Consider the following 15272-nt stretch of genomic DNA (forward strand, 5'->3'; position numbering starts at 1 on the left):
ATGACTCAAGATGTAGAGATGAAAGAGAATCCGGTTCCCTCCAATTCCACCGCCCCCATCTCCCCTTCTACTCTCCAGAGTAATTATATCAACGCACGCATTTGTATTTGTGATGGGGTTTTCTTATTTTTTTTCAATTTTGGTTGGATTTTGAAATTTGGGTTTTGCTGCTTTAGATTTGAAGGAAATTGCGGGGTTGATAGAGACAGGAGCTTACACTCGAGAAGTGCGGAGGATTATGCGGGCGGTGAGGCTGACCATGGCTCTTCGACGGAAGCTGAAGCTCTCGGTGGTCTATGCTTTCCTCAGCTTTGCTCTCACCCCTGGATCCGATGTGCATACTCGAATATCCGCATACCTGCCGAAGGTAGACTTTGAAGCAACTGTAAATTCTGGATGTCTTGGATTTTTTGTGAATTCCTTTGTAATTTTAAGAACAATTTCCCATATCAATTTAGAGAATTCGTCATGTGGTCCCATCTTGTGCATAATAGTTAGTGGCATTATGTTTTTCTTATTAATAGTTGGAAGCGTAAGCACAGAGATTGTTTTCAAAGGAAGCTGAAGCAAAGAAAGATACTCTTACATTCGACTATTATTAATGGTGCTTGGTGGATAGGTCCTCTATTTAGTATCTCGTCTTTCAAGTATCCCGGCTTTCTTGAATGTCAAATATATGTATGGTCTATCGACATCGTTCCAAGTCCCTAACATATGCCAGCTAACCAAGTATATTTTGCATCAATATTTATTTCAGTGTTTCTATTACAGTTCCCCACTGTAGTTAGTTTTGCTTTTCAAGCACTACAATTGTTGAATGTTGTGACAGGAAGATGAGCATGAAATGGAGGTTGATACTGCAACATCAGCTGCTGCTGCTCAACCTCCTGTGAAGCACCCTTTGCCTGAGCTTGAGATATATTGCTACCTGCTGGTGCTCATGTTTCTTATTGATCAGAAGAATTACATTGGGGTAGAGTAGCCTACATTTATGTGGAGAATTCTTTTTCTTTCTTTTAAATCAACTCAATTTTTTGCCTTTGACATTGTTAATTTGATAATATCCAGGCTAAAGCTTGTGCTTCAGCAAGCATTGCCCGGTTGAGGAACCTTAATAGGAGAACTGTTGATGTTCTGGCATCTAGGCTGTACTTCTACTACTCTCTTTGCTATGAACTCAGCGGTGATCTTGCTGAAATTAGAAGGTGAGATGTTGATTAGAATCAGTTTCCTATTCATAATGTTTATTATGGACTGTTTTAACCCAGCTAGATTTATTTACACTTTCTGTGTTAGACGGTTATCCTTGTGTTCATGTCTCACAGAAAACATGAATAAAGGACTATAATTGCTTGCTGCGACCTTTTTTTAGTTACTGTATTGAGTTTTTCTTCTCTCTTCATCTCTGCTGTTTGCTTACTGACAGTCACCTCCTTGAGCTTCATCGGATTGCAACATTGCAGCATGATGAGCTGGGCCAGGTAATGTTAATCAATTTTAATTTCGTACTAGCTATATACCCTGAGTCTTATTGTTGGAATGTTGGATAATGGTTTGATGCAGGAAACACTTCTCAACCTGCTACTCCGCAATTACCTACACTATAATTTATTCGACCAAGCAGAGAAGTTGAGGTCAAAGGCCCCTCGCTTTGAAGCTCATTCAAATCAACAGGCAACACTTTGTTATTCTTACTCTTCATCTATCATATTTATATTTTATGGGTTATGCATATTAATTGATGTTCAACTTTTATGCTTTTTGGGAGTCCTGATTGTGAAAGATAAGGACAATAATTTTGCTTCTGACTTTGTGGTAATAAAATATTATGTCTTCTTGCAGTTCTGTCGCTATCTCTTTTACTTGGGAAAGATAAGGACAATACAGTTGGAATACACAGATGCTAAAGAGTCTCTTCTTCAAGCTGCTCGGAAAGCCCCTGTTGCAGCTCTTGGTTTTCGAGTTCAATGCAACAAGTGGGCAGTCGTTGTCAGGTTATTGCTGGGAGAAATCCCTGAGAGGACCATTTTTATGCAGAAAGGCATGGAGAAGGCTTTGAGGCCATACTTTGAGCTGACAAATGTGAGTATTGGCTTATCGGACTAAGTGTCATTGAACTCACAATCGCAAAAGATGGGTACATTTAGGTTATCATAAAAGTTGGTCCATTAGCTTTTGCAGATTGTTTCTGAAGGATAATTTGTATATGCAGGCTGTGCGAATTGGAGATTTGGAGCTCTTCAAATCTGTTGCAGAGAGGTTCTCAAGTACTTTTAATATAGATGGAACCCATAATTTGATTGTTAGGCTCCGCCATAACGTCATAAGGACAGGGCTTCGAAACATCAGTATCTCTTATTCTCGTATTTCGTTGGCTGATGTTGCCAAGAAATTGAGATTGGATTCTCCAAATCCTATTGCAGATGCTGAGAGTATTGTAGCCAAGGCAATCAGAGATGGAGCTGTGGATGCTATTCTGGATCATACGAATGGGTGGATGGTATCGAAGGAAACTGGGGATATCTACTCAACTAATGAACCACAAATAGCATTTAACTCGAGGATAGCTTTCTGCCTCAACATGCATAATGAAGCAGTACGTGCGCTCAGGTTTCCACCAAACTTCCACAAGGAGAAAAAAGGTGCGGAAAAGAGGAGGGAGAGACAACAGCAGGAGCAAGAGCTGGCGAAACACATTGCTGAGGAGGATGATGATGAATTTTGATTAGGGGAGGATCTGCAAGAGGCATCTCGGCCAAGTTTATATTTTCCTTAATAGATTCCCAAACAATAACCTCTCAGTTTCTTGGTGTTGCTGACCAGTTAAGATTGTTTTTGCTTATGCATCAGTTCATGGCAACTTTTATTTCAGAACACCAAATTGTATCTTTTCGTTGACGGTGGAATTTGTTGAAGATGGATGGATATTGAAATTATAATAATGCTTTTGCAACAACGAAAAAACACATGGAAAAGATAGCTCTTCGTATAGATATGTCAAGTTCTATGCTTTGAACAGTATATATTGGACGCAAGGAGAAACTTCAAAAAAAAATGTAAGTGCTGCACATTCTTGTATTCAAGGGAAAACAAGTTAATTCAATAAGGCAGGCAACGTGATGGAAACAAATGATGTAAAACGTTACAATTACTAGTTTTCTGATACTCTCAACCTCCAACGCAGCAACTGCATTCGAAGCTGAAGACAAAGAAAACTATATCCACCAGTTTCATAAAGAAATACAAGAAAACTTTTACATTGGTAATTCACCCTGAACTAAATCCAAATGACTTGACAATGTTGCTCACCCTTTCTGCAAAAGTTCTAGATGTGATCTTTTTACCTGGCACATGAAATGGGTTGGAAACTGCATCGACATATGCAGCATGGAACCTCCTGAAAAACTGCACATTAATTCCGCACAAGAACAAGAAACAAGTTAGGAGCTTCAAAATCTGTTGAAAGCATTACACCCCTCAGTGCCTAAAAGCTACTCAAAGCAAATTAAATATTCATTTAAAACCAAACCGGATATGCAGATTGTTTCCATGTAACATCTAGCTCACTCTACCATTCTCTCACAAATTTTAAAGTCCATCTACATTGGTTTTGGTATAAGGACTAAAGGAAGTACCAAATCATTTGTTACTGAAACCTAATTACACAGCATTGAGTTTTATGAAAGAGAAGAAGAAAAGGATGAAGCATTGTAAATCATGCAAGTACCTGTCACTAAAGAAAAACGAAGAAGATCATGCAAACCATTCAAACATAAGATTTATTAATCTTTCTTTCCTTCAGTTGGCTACTCAAAAAGAAGGCCAAACAAAAGACTTGAGAAAGCTTGCACCATACACTTTTTCCATGAAAATTCATTAAAAGATAACTCTAGTATCAAGCATAAACAAATAGGAACACACCCCCATCACCAACAAAACTGACAAAATTTCACTCATTAGTTAACTCATGAACGACTAGCAGAGCATCCATGGAAATAATTCAATTCTTTCACAAGTAGTTCATCAGAATCAGCAAGCAGAAAATGAGAAACAGCCAGCAGAGATACTTACATTTCTCACATCAGCATCTCTAACATCCAAATCAGTTGTCACCAAGATGAATTTAACCTTTGTGTTAGTTAAATAACCATACCTGCCGAAGAAACAGTTTTTATGAAAACAGCAATTTAGATGCCACCATACTACAAAATGTTTGCAAAGAATCTTTACTGAAAAGCAAAATTGAATCGAAGTTTATTACTTACACTTTATAATTTTCTGTTGGATAAAGCAAACCCAGAAATGTCTCATTCAACATTGGCCCAGATTTCCTTGGATTATTCACTATACAAATTCATATGAAATCAGATATTATAACTCCTATGATTATACACATTCTATCTAACTAAAAAGATAGCCAGCAATTTCAAATCTAAACAAAACCCATCAGCGGTTCCCAATCCCCAGTAAAAATACAATTAATTCGAATGAGCAAAAGCTCTAAATCAAGCCCCAATCTTATCACTTGAACTGAGATTGCGATTTGAATGTAAATGCATACGTGGGTACCTCGTTCATCAATGACATCAAGGGAGCAGTGTACGATATGGTGGAGCTTCAGAGCATCGTCTGCCTCGGTGAAGCTCTGTATGTACAACGGATTGTTCTATTCGTCGAAATCACGACCAAAACAAAGAGATTTACAGCAAAATCATCAGATTCATTAATATCAGCATCGCATATCATATCACATATAATAAGATGGGGTGTTGTGGGAGGGTATACCTGGTGACCGACGACGGCGACGCACACGATCATCTTCTCCGGTTTGGAGCCGAAGAGCAGTCTACCTTCTGGAGTGTATAAAAGAGGAATGTTTCTGTGTTGACGGGTGTAGCGTAGTGACTAGTAAAACGCTACGAGCAACCTTTTCGTAATTACGAAGAGCTCCCTAGAGTTCTCCCTAATTACATGATTATTAATTCAACTAATGACGTAAAGTGTATGTGAGCATTTACATGTATTTTTTTCATTAATTTGCAAAACTACTCCGAAAATATGTTTGATTGTCTATTTTAAAAACAATAAAGTAGCTACAATCACTTGAAACAAAAAACGGAAAATAAATAAAAAACAAACCACGAGTAGTTCATATGACACTCATATGTATGGTATCTCATAGAGATATCGAGTTAAGTATTTCTCATCTTGTAATAAAAAATATATATTCCAAACATTGACGAAAACATTAATATTATTATTATTGCATTAATAAGAAGCTTCCTTAACTAGTTTTGGACTTGTAATCATCATTAAAAGTATAAAATGTCCATTTTATCTTGAGGCATAAAATACTATTTCTATTTTTCTTAGAAAATGTATAATGTGAAAATGTCCTTATCAAAAGACTTTTGATTATTAATAATAAAATAAGATTGCCAATTTTAAATTCATTGTCATTCTCATCATAATAACCAAACAAGAAAATGCATAACCAAATACATGTTTTTAGTATATTTTTTTAAACTCTCAAGAAAAAAAAAGAATATTACATTAAAGACGTGCACAATTTTACCATTAAATATGATATAACGAATACTTAAGAGAGTTGAATGGTCTAAATATACAGTATTTAAACACATGGTTAACTCGTCTCTTTTTTTAACCGAAAATATCATACAAGTTTATTATTGGGGCTTTTGATTTGGAACTAAACTCAGATCATCAGACCCGCAAGCACAAAAATTTCTCAGAGTAAATTGGGTCAAAACCCAACTCGTGATCACATATTAACTCGTTATTTAAATAATAAATAATAATACCACAATTTACATGTCTTATCAAAAATTATAGAACTTGTTTTCGCTAAATTATTTAAAGCAATTTCTACAAATTACCAAGGAGTCAATATCTCACTTGGTTTTGGTAAGGAGATCCAACGGCCTTGATGAATCTGAAAATAATGCTACTGAATTGACATCGCTTAATTACTAATCTACCCCTAGACCAGCTTGCAGCCTTCCACTACCCCCGGCTTCTCTGTCTTTCATTCAATCTCTCGCAATCTCTCTGTCCCTCTTCGATTATATTCCTTTCTCTTTATAATCAAACACGTAAAACCCATTAGACCCAGAACTCACGTATTTCTTTTTTCTTATTCCAGAAAAACATTGATTTTCAGCTAGAAGGAAGAAAGGAGAGTAATTTATTCGAGATCCTCCATGACCCAGAAATATAAAAGCTCAAAGGTCTTTTGTTGTTGTTGTTGTCGGTTTTTTTTTTTTTTTTTTTTGTCTTTTTTCGTTTGTTAATTGTTCAATTTATCTGTCATGGGTATTCAGCTAGAAAGCTTAAATCGGCGGTGGTGATCGTGAATTCTCTTGTTTTGATGACATATATAATGTTCTTTCAACGTTGTTTCAGCTTGTCGTTTTTGGGTTTCTATCATTGATAGTGGTTTGGCGCTAGATTGATTGATATTATTGCAGAGGTACGGGGATTATCTCTGGGTTTGATTGTGTTTTTCTTTTTTCCTTTTCTGAGTATCTGTAATGGGTTTGATGTTTGAATATTGAAACTCTAGTTGAAAATAAGCTAATGTTGTTTTTGAAGTTTATTTATTTGAAAAGAAAAGAGAAAGAAAAGATCTGCTTCGTTTGTTCATAGCATGAAACATTAGTTGTACAAGAAGTTAGAAACAGGTTAATAATGGTTTCAAGTTTTATTTTTATTATTGAAAAATAGAAGATATGAATTATGTTTGTTCATGTGATAGACCCAGGAGTGCACAAGAACTGAGATGTAATCGGGCTTGCTACAAAGATATATGACTTCACTGTTTATTGTCTTTTGAGATGTTCTCTGTTTCTACTTTTTAGTAACTTGCCAAGAATGTTAAAAACGTCAAGCTCTTTGTTTATAGCAAAGAAGAGTTCCAATAACCAGGATTTAAGATTTATTTTCTATTTCCATTTGTCTGAAATTTCTATTATTATTCCCCTGAAACCATGCTTGTGAGAGAAATTAAACTTGATTGAAGGAGGACTGGTTAGAAGTCTTTTGGTAGTAAATATAACTGTATATTAATTGTACATACACATGTATATGTATGTATGTAAATAAATAAAAACTTTGCTATTCTCACCTGATTGTTTTATGTGTGCAGATGGGAGGTGAGCAGAATGACAGTGTTTCTGATGTTCATGAGCCAATGAAGAATGAAGATGATAAGGGTGACTTGAACCAGGATGAATCGGCGATGATTCCATTGGTCTGGGATCCACTTGCAAATAGAAAAAACAATGAATGTAAAACAAATGATCTACACAATAGTCCAACAATTTATAGGCAAGATGTTGTGAGACATAAAAACACTGGTGTAATTGGGATTGTGAGTGAAGTTGCTGGTGAATCAGACTCTGATAGCAGTATCACAGATGACGAAGACGATGACGACGAAGATGAAGAAGGTGGTGCTGATGGCCTTAGCAACACTGATGGGGGTGGTGACAGGAATAGAGGTGGGGATAATGATGAGAATGATTCTCTTCGGGCTGATCATGTTCGAGTGATTTGGATGGGTGACACTGAGCCAATCCAAGATATTCATAATGTAACTCTCGTTGATAGGGCGTTCTTACATGGTGATTATGTTGCATCTGCCTTGGACCCTACTGGGCAAATTGGTGTTGTGGTGGATGTCAATATTTTTGTTGATTTGCTAGCCTCAGATGGATCAATTATGAAAAATGTATCATCCAGAAACTTGAAGCGCGTGAGGGATTTCGCTGTTGGTGATCATGTGATCCTTGGCCCATGGCTGGGTAGAGTTGATGATGTCTTGGATAATGTGACTGTCTTATTTGATGATGGTTCTCGGTGCAAAGTGACAAAGGCAGAGCCTACGCGCCTCAAACCAGTTTCCAAGACTAACTTTGAAGATGATGGGCATTCTCCTTATTACCCTGGTCAGCGGGTACGGGGAAACTCTTCATCCGTTTTTAAGAATTCGAGGTGGCTATCTGGCTTGTGGAAAGCTAATCGGTTAGAAGGCACTGTTACTAAAGTTACAGCCGGATCAGTGTTCATTTACTGGATAGCATCTGCAGGGTATGGGCCTGATTCTACTACATCCCCAGCTGAAGAGCAGAGTCCAATGAATTTAAGATTGTTGTCTTGTTTAACACATGCAAATTGGCAAGTAGGTGATTGGTGCCTTCTTCCACAATCATCCTCCTCCACCATATACAATAATTTGTCAAAGTTAGGTATACAGGATTCAGTTACAAGTGAATTGGATTATACTCAAGTAACTCAACCAGAAAGTGGATGTGATTCAGAAGGAACTGCTGCAGATGAATTGGGTGGGAATGGTGAATATATGGATCTTGATCCAGTGGTTGCAGCTGATGTGAGTAATGAGAATACTGAAAATAGTATATCACCTGAATCTAGCTCTTGCGCTAGTCCATTATCAGTCCCAAAGGAACCTATGCATGAAACTTGTCGTCACCCGCGCAAAAAGATGCGTAAAGTAGTATTAAGGAGAGACAAGAAGTCTCGAAAGAATGAAGAAATCTTTGAAAAGGCCCTCTTAATTGTCAATACGAGGACAAAAGTTGATGTGGCATGGCAGGACGGAGTGCTAGAGCATGGGATGGATTCAACAACATTGATTTCAATTGACAATCCAGGTGACCATGAATTTTTTGCTGAGCAGTATGTTGTTGAGAAGGCTTCTGATGATGATGATGCTGGTGAAGCTACACGAGTCGGGGTTGTAAAAAGTGTTGATGCAAAGGAAAAGACATCTTGTGTGAGGTGGTTAAAGCCAGTTGCTAGGGCAGAAGACCCACGAGAGTTTGATAAGGAGGAGATAGTAAGTGTGTATGAGCTAGAGGGGCATCCTGATTATGATTACTGTTATGGAGATGTAGTTGTTAGACTTTCTCCAGTTACTGTTTCACCTCAAACAGTCTCTGCTGTGGAATCAGAGGAGCAACATGTACCAAATGAGGTCAAGCAGGATGGTGAAATGAGCTTGGGACATGAGAAAACTGAGAACACATCTGAGTCTTGTATGGACTTCTCAGATCTCACTTGGGTGGGTAATATAACTGGCCTTACAAATGGAGATATTGAAGTTACATGGGCTGATGGCATGGTTTCAATGGTATACTCATCACTATTTTATGATAATTACTTTTTTGTTTTCTTTTCCTTGGGTTCCTATCACCCTTTTAATTTGAAGTCCTTCATCATCAATGTCTACCCTTTGAATCTGAAAACGCAAGTATCTCACATCTTGCGTCTTTCTCTATCTCTTTTACTTCCGACTTCTGTGGTATTGTTGATGTAGATTTTCAGGGATGGTTTTTCTTTTTTAATGTTATTATGAGATGAAAAGGTGATGCACTCCTTTGGCTCAGTCTGAATGTTGTTGCCTTGTGTAGGCTTCAAGGAAAAAGACAGCTTTATGGATGGAACGTCTAAATTTGATTTTCAAACTACATTTTTGACGTCATTTTATCTACTTGGCCTGAAATTGCAGCTTGCAGTATTTTCTTTTTGTGCCTTATATACAGTTGGTGAGATTGTCTAATTTTGTAATTAATATGTGGTCTCATATCAGGTGGGACCTCAAGCGATTTATGTTGTTGATAGAGATGATGATGATGAGTCAGTTGCAGCTGGAAGTGAAGTAAGCGATGATGCTGCAAGTTGGGAAACTGTTGATGATGATGAGATAAATGCTCTTGAAAATACTAGAGAGGTTCGTTTCTGTTTAAATGAGTAGTATGTTATCCTTTCACTGTATATTATTAAGTATTAACATACCTAGCAAAGTCGACCTTAATTTCTTCTTTTTTTCCTTTAAAAAATTGTTCTATAGTATTTAGAGAAATGTTTGGTGAAGTGTTCATGATGTTTAATTCTCATGATGGGTGTGTAGATTAGGTGAGAAAATGAACTGATGAATCAGATTGACTGTGTCTTTTAGTTAAGGAAATAATGTGTGTTTGATGTTCAGGAATTTGGTATGGGGAATTCCTCTGACATGAATCCTGAGGTAGAAGAGAGCGTTGAGAATAATTCAGGAGGGAGTGTGTCATATTCTTTTCCTGTCGCTTCTGCAATTGGACTTGTCACTAAAGTAACCAGACTGGCCTCTGGAATCTTTTCATGGGGTCGGAGAAATGTAGATGATGCTCCTTTGGAGCAACTGATGAATATTTCCTCATATGATGAGTCGAGCTATCAGGAATCTAACGTCATTGGTGACCGTGATGTGGGAAATACTCATGGGCAAAGAGAGGAAGCTATAGAATCTGCAAATGTAGAGGAAGCTTTAAGTCGTTCAAAGGCAGCAGAGTTAAATGCTTCAGCATATCATAAGGGTGAAGCTTCGTCTTTCAAACGCTTTGACATAGCTAAAGATCCTTTGGACCATTATTTTCTCGGGTCAAATGGACAGGTACATGTTACCTTTTGCTGCTAACTATTTGATCACCTTTCATGCTGTTTCCATTTGTTACTTCTGCAATCTTTCAGCTGCATGATGTATAATTAGGGGGACTTGTGAGTTGTGACTCGTCATCATGGTCGGTTGTTGCTGGTACACCTTTTGCTTATACAGGATGATGGTTATTTGTAGTATGACGATGAGGGAACTACTTGAAGTGCATCAAACTTTTAAAATAATAAAATATTTTGATAGAGATGTGCGCTGAATGTTGTCCCAAAAAATTTGCTCATATAGTTAGTACCTTAGGCTAACACAAGAGGGGTGAATTGTATAAGGTAAATACTTTCAAACGACTTTGAACTTTTCTGATTAATAGAGTAAGGTATCTTCTGGAAATCAGTTTGTTGACCTATGTAGGCTAGAAATTATGATATGGTTAAAAATTCTAAATCTGTCCTGTCAGAGTAGATGCTAGTGATGCTCACATTTTCAATCAAACACAGAAAAGACAGACCATAATCACGGATCAATAAAACACAATTAAGCAATATTAAAAATTATATAAAAGTAAGGGTAGAAGAAGTGCAAACGAGTTTAGAGTGGTTCAACAACAATTCGACCTACATCCGCTACTCAAGGCTCCTCCTTGAGATTTGGAAATCCACTATGACAACTTGATGCAGGGACAGGTCAACCTCTTTACACACAGCTGGTTTTGGTTCGAGTGCCAGCTACACTCTTAGAAGTATGAATTTCTGATATGGCTAGAGGTATAGAAACTAAGTTCAAATATATTGAACCTCTAACAGAGAGAGAAACGGTAGGCAAAAATATGGAAGACAAAGAATTGCTTAGAAGCTTTGGAATGAATGTATGATCTCTCTATATCTTTTAGGCAGCCTTTTGAGAAAGTTATAAAGGAGTAGGGTTTCACTCTTGATTGTTTGAATCATATCCTTGATTCTAGGAGTTGAAATTATACTAATTTCTCTTCATGTCCTTCCCATTGTTTCTTTCCTTTTCTTCAGAGAATCTTCTTTCTTTCCTTTTCTTCGTCAAATCATTTCAAATTTAAATCTTGAATTTTCTAGAAGAATATTTTCGTTGATTACTCATTCTTTGACAGCTTGTAAGCTTATTTTAAGCTTCATGTCATATGAGGCAGTAATAGAGTAAGCAGGGAAACATTTAGACGGATAAAAGTAAAACATATATGTTAAATAAACAGCAGGTTTTAGAGACAGGTCTAGACTTAATCATAAAGTATATTAAGCATAGCAAGCATATGATAAGCTCAATAAGCATAACATGGTATTCATGAAAGCATATTTTGTATAAAAACACCTTAACACATCTCTTTTAACTTTTTGTAACCTTTGTTTGTTTCCCTTTTCTGTATTCTTTTGTCCATATCTGGACCTCTCATACATTATTGAACCTTTGCTATTAACTGCACTTTTAGGTTAGTTTCAGCAGGAAGTTGTTGAAGAAGGTTCAAAAAGATTGGAGCATCCTTCAGAACAACTTGCCCGGTAAGAGATGTGCTTGTCTCTTGGATTCCGTTAGATTTACAAAAATTCCGTTAGATTTACAAAAGTAGTACCTCATATTTAGGTAATAATTTTGAATAATTTTAGCAGAGGCTATCTACGTACGAGTTTATGAAGATCGAATGGATCTCATAAGGGCAGTAATAGTTGGGGCATATGGGACACCTTACCAAGATGGGCTTTTCTTCTTTGATTTCCACCTTCCACCAGAGTATCCTGATGTCCCCCCGGTAGGGAATATGATTTTGTTATTGTGTACTTACTAATTTTGCTAGCTTAATATATTAGTGCCGGTGGATCTGTTTAATTCTTAACTTCTGTGGTTCATGTTGCAGTCAGTATACTATCATTCTGGTGGTTGGCGGATTAATCCAAATCTATACGAAGAAGGCAAGGTCTGCCTTAGCCTCTTGAATACCTGGACTGGTAAAGGAAATGAAGTCTGGGATCCAGCATCTTCTAGCATCCTTCAAGTCTTAGTTTCACTTCAGGGATTAGTACTGAATGCGAGGCCATATTTCAATGAAGCTGGGTACGATAGGCAAATTGGGACAGCTGAAGGAGAGAAAAATTCGTTGTTTTACAATGAGAATACTTTCCTCCTAAACTGCAAGACAATGATGTATCTTATGCGGAGGAACCCCAAGGTAATTATTGCATTGCAGTGCTTTATTTTTCTACTATGCAATTAAATATTGCGAGTGATAACTTCCTGTGCACTCTGTGGCATGCTGTGACTTTTCCGTATAGAGAGTTTGGTATATTTCGATTCTAGAAACTATGAACCAAAACCACTACTTCTATTGGGTATATTAGTTGAGTCTGTAGCTTTCAATGGGTGGTATAAATGGCAAAGGAGAATTCATGTATTGCATTCTCACTAATTTCTAGTACTGGTTCATGTAGCTGACCCAAACATGGCTTTAGATAAGAGCTTTGATGATGATCACCACCTTTTCCTAGAATAAATCTGTAACTTATTTAACTGAAGAAATTATTAGATAGAAGCTAGATTCCAGTTCGTGCAGCTGCTTAATGAACTAAGAAAAAAAAACAGGAAACAGGGATGGACAATTAGAGGTCTGCCGCAACCAAATCGGCTCTCTGCAGGAGTTGTTAAATGGGTCAAACCAGTATGCAAAGCTCATGTCACTTTGCATGCTTTCTAGAGTGGGTAAATTCATGTGACCTTGCTTCCATATTGCAGAGCACCATCTATTCACTGTTTGAATGTATGATACTGGTTTTTTCCCCGGGAAATTTCATTCTCGTAATTTTATCCGATGAATATTTCTATCCTTGTACTGATGATTTATGACTGAATGCTGTGATTATCGTACTATGTGGCTAGGACTTTGAAGAGCTTGTCAAAGATCATTTCAGGAGACGAGGATACTACATACTTAAGGCCTGTGATGCATACATGAAAGGCCACCTAATTGGCTCGCTGGCTAAAGATGCATCTATAGGCAATGGCGATCATACAAATTCAACTTCGGCTGGTTTCAAGCTAGGATTGAAAAAGATTGTACCGAAGCTTTACTTGGCACTGACTGAAGCCGGAGCGGAGTGCAATGACTTTGCTCATCTGCAACAATCATAACAGCTGATGTTTCATTGAACTGCTCATCATAGACAATCATCTTCCCTTTGGAGTCCTCGGGAAGTTTTGCGATCAGGGGTTCTGTTTTGAAATTCATTGGATCATCTGTTTTAAAAAAAGAACCAAAAAAACTTCATTAGCTACTGAAGAAAGTTGTGAATGATTGAATTATTACTCCTCCTTGACCCTCTTTTTTGGTTTTTTGGTTTTTCTTCATTTGTTGCTCTGCTAATTCCTTTTGTTTATTCGATTTATTTACAAAACTGGTGAACTGTGTAACCTTCAAATGTATATATCACATCTGTAGAATTGTTCATTTTGATGTACATTCTGCTGTTTTTTTTAGTAACCGAGAACGAGACTGCAAATTTGTCTTTTAAACATCTTATATGAGTTTAAACTCAGCTCATAAGCCACATGTGCGCATAGAAAGTTCCCTATTTAACGATGGGTATAATTTAGTTAGTGTCCTGTAGTTGTAATTCAAATTCCAACAACTGAAGTACTTCCACAAGCTTTTGGAAAATTTTCCAAGAACAATTTCAAAAATGGATTCAAATAGTTCCCTAAATCAGAGAGTATCATTTCCATCTGGTTACAGCTTTCACAGCCTCAAAATAGTTTCTGTCCTTGCTCTGTTTTCCTTTGAAGAGCACACCACTGCCATTCCTCATACAATTGCAAGATCGAAACCCATATTATACATAGTAATAATGCTCATCAAACGACATTCAACAAGTACAAATGTATGAAAAGTGACGACCTTTTCATCGATTCATGATACAACAGAACAAATATGCTCTGAAAGTGAAAAGAACTCAGTGGTCTATCAAGCAGCTTAATTTATCACTTATTCCCCACTGTAGTTCACAGCCAACATTCAATAGATGTGCAGAAGATAAATTACAAACTAAAAGGTTTATTCATTTACTCATACACTGGCCTTGGGAATCTTCCACTTGGCCAAGAACCTCGTCACCGGTGGCGTTAGAACGAGAGTTATGGGGGCCCGGATCGGAAACAGAGCCTTATTGCAGAGGAAAGCCAGAGCCAGGGCACCGCCGGCAGATTTCGCAATCTCAGCCGTCCGATCCGTCTCCTTGCTTTCAAACACATCGGTTGATTGATTAGTGAGTCTTTCTGGAAATCCCTCATTTTCTGGTTGGGTTGGATGAGGTTGTGGGTCCTTGGAGAAGCCGGGGACGTTCCACTTCTCAAGATATGAATTCACGTCGATGTTGTTCTTGATGGCGATGTAAAGGCCGGCGATCGAAAAGGCGGAGACCGATGCATGGACACCGACAGCCACCCCGCCGTACTTCTTCAAAAACTGCTTAACCCTGGATCCCATTGATGACTTGTCAAGGAATTACGGAGGGAGAGAAGGGCTTGTAAGATTTGTAGGGTTTTACGGGGGTCAATTGGCGAGCTAGGGTTTGTATTTTTATAATTGGTTCCAGGCTATCCTTCACAATAGTTCCACAGGGAGGGTTGTAGTCACGCGCCTCTCAAAATTGACATACTGGTTTTTTTGCTAGGTAAGGGCAAATGCAATAAGAACCAATTTACTGGGCCAACATTTTTGTTGGCCCGGTCCCACCTCTATTACACAAAAAGTCAAGTCAAACACGTATTCTAATACAGTCACATCAGC

The 15272-nt window shown here is 37.6% G+C and overlaps 4 protein-coding genes across 7 annotated transcripts; 2 read left to right on the forward strand and 2 right to left on the reverse strand.

Moving 5' to 3' along the window:
- On the forward strand, positions 1-2725 carry LOC120015234 (probable 26S proteasome non-ATPase regulatory subunit 3). The gene is made up of 8 exons (XM_038867548.1): positions 1-79; positions 177-367; positions 830-973; positions 1069-1205; positions 1427-1481; positions 1564-1674; positions 1843-2082; positions 2213-2725. The coding sequence occupies exons 1-8, from the start codon at positions 1-3 to the stop codon at positions 2723-2725; spliced, it is 1470 nt and encodes a 489-aa protein (XP_038723476.1).
- A 348-nt stretch (positions 2726-3073) lies between these two features.
- On the reverse strand, positions 3074-4941 carry LOC120015239 (trafficking protein particle complex subunit 2-like protein). Its single transcript, XM_038867561.1, has 5 exons — positions 4786-4941; positions 4570-4666; positions 4266-4344; positions 4072-4153; positions 3074-3405 (listed from the first exon to the last, which is right to left on the reverse strand). Exons 1-5 carry the CDS (start codon positions 4816-4818, stop codon positions 3268-3270), a joined length of 429 nt encoding a protein of 142 aa, XP_038723489.1. The 5' UTR covers positions 4819-4941; the 3' UTR covers positions 3074-3267.
- Positions 4942-6026: 1085 nt separating this feature from the next.
- On the forward strand, positions 6027-13934 carry LOC120015202 (probable ubiquitin-conjugating enzyme E2 23). Of its 4 annotated transcripts, none has more exons than XM_038867517.1 (9): positions 6027-6248; positions 6342-6490; positions 7166-9172; positions 9632-9772; positions 10031-10474; positions 11928-11997; positions 12103-12245; positions 12351-12662; positions 13367-13934. In XM_038867517.1, the coding sequence occupies exons 3-9, from the start codon at positions 7166-7168 to the stop codon at positions 13616-13618; spliced, it is 3369 nt and encodes a 1122-aa protein (XP_038723445.1). In that variant the 5' UTR covers positions 6027-6248; positions 6342-6490; the 3' UTR covers positions 13619-13934. The 4 variants fall into 4 exon arrangements, with proteins under 4 accessions (XP_038723445.1, XP_038723439.1, XP_038723422.1 ...); XM_038867511.1 differs by having other exon boundaries at positions 6424-6490; XM_038867494.1 differs by lacking the exon at positions 6342-6490.
- A 322-nt stretch (positions 13935-14256) lies between these two features.
- LOC120015244 lies at positions 14257-15092 on the reverse strand. The gene has a single exon (XM_038867574.1). It carries the CDS (start codon positions 14967-14969, stop codon positions 14550-14552), a length of 420 nt encoding a protein of 139 aa, XP_038723502.1. The 5' UTR covers positions 14970-15092; the 3' UTR covers positions 14257-14549.
- Between the last annotated feature and the right edge of the window lie 180 nt (positions 15093-15272).

Source organism: Tripterygium wilfordii, chromosome 2, assembly GCF_013401445.1.
Source record: "Tripterygium wilfordii isolate XIE 37 chromosome 2, ASM1340144v1, whole genome shotgun sequence".
Lineage (NCBI taxonomy): Eukaryota > Viridiplantae > Streptophyta > Magnoliopsida > Celastrales > Celastraceae > Tripterygium > Tripterygium wilfordii.

Bases quoted from the DNA above. Each gene is read 5' to 3' on its own strand.
- LOC120015234 (XM_038867548.1), top strand. From the start codon at position 1: ATGACTCAAGATGTAGAGATGAAAGAGAATCCGGTTCCCTCCAATTCC. The intron at 80-176 runs GTAATTATATCA...TTGCTGCTTTAG, and splicing joins CTCCCCTTCTACTCTCCAGA to ATTTGAAGGAAATTGCGGGG. The intron at 1,206-1,426 runs GTGAGATGTTGA...GCTTACTGACAG, and splicing joins GATCTTGCTGAAATTAGAAG to TCACCTCCTTGAGCTTCATC.
- LOC120015239 (XM_038867561.1), bottom strand. From the start codon at position 4,818: ATGATCGTGTGCGTCGCCGTCGTCGGTCACCAG. The intron at 4,154-4,265 runs GTAAGTAATAAA...TTTCTTCGGCAG, and splicing joins CCAACAGAAAATTATAAAGT to GTATGGTTATTTAACTAACA. The intron at 3,406-4,071 runs GTAAGTATCTCT...ATTAATGTGCAG, and splicing joins GAGATGCTGATGTGAGAAAT to TTTTTCAGGAGGTTCCATGC.
- LOC120015202 (XM_038867494.1), top strand. From the start codon at position 6,222: ATGACCCAGAAATATAAAAGCTCAAAG. The intron at 9,173-9,631 runs GTATACTCATCA...GTCTCATATCAG, and splicing joins CTGATGGCATGGTTTCAATG to GTGGGACCTCAAGCGATTTA. The intron at 10,475-11,927 runs GTACATGTTACC...CTGCACTTTTAG, and splicing joins TTCTCGGGTCAAATGGACAG to GTTAGTTTCAGCAGGAAGTT.
- LOC120015244 (XM_038867574.1), bottom strand. From the start codon at position 14,969: ATGGGATCCAGGGTTAAGCAGTTTTTGAAGAAGTACGGCGGGGTGGCT.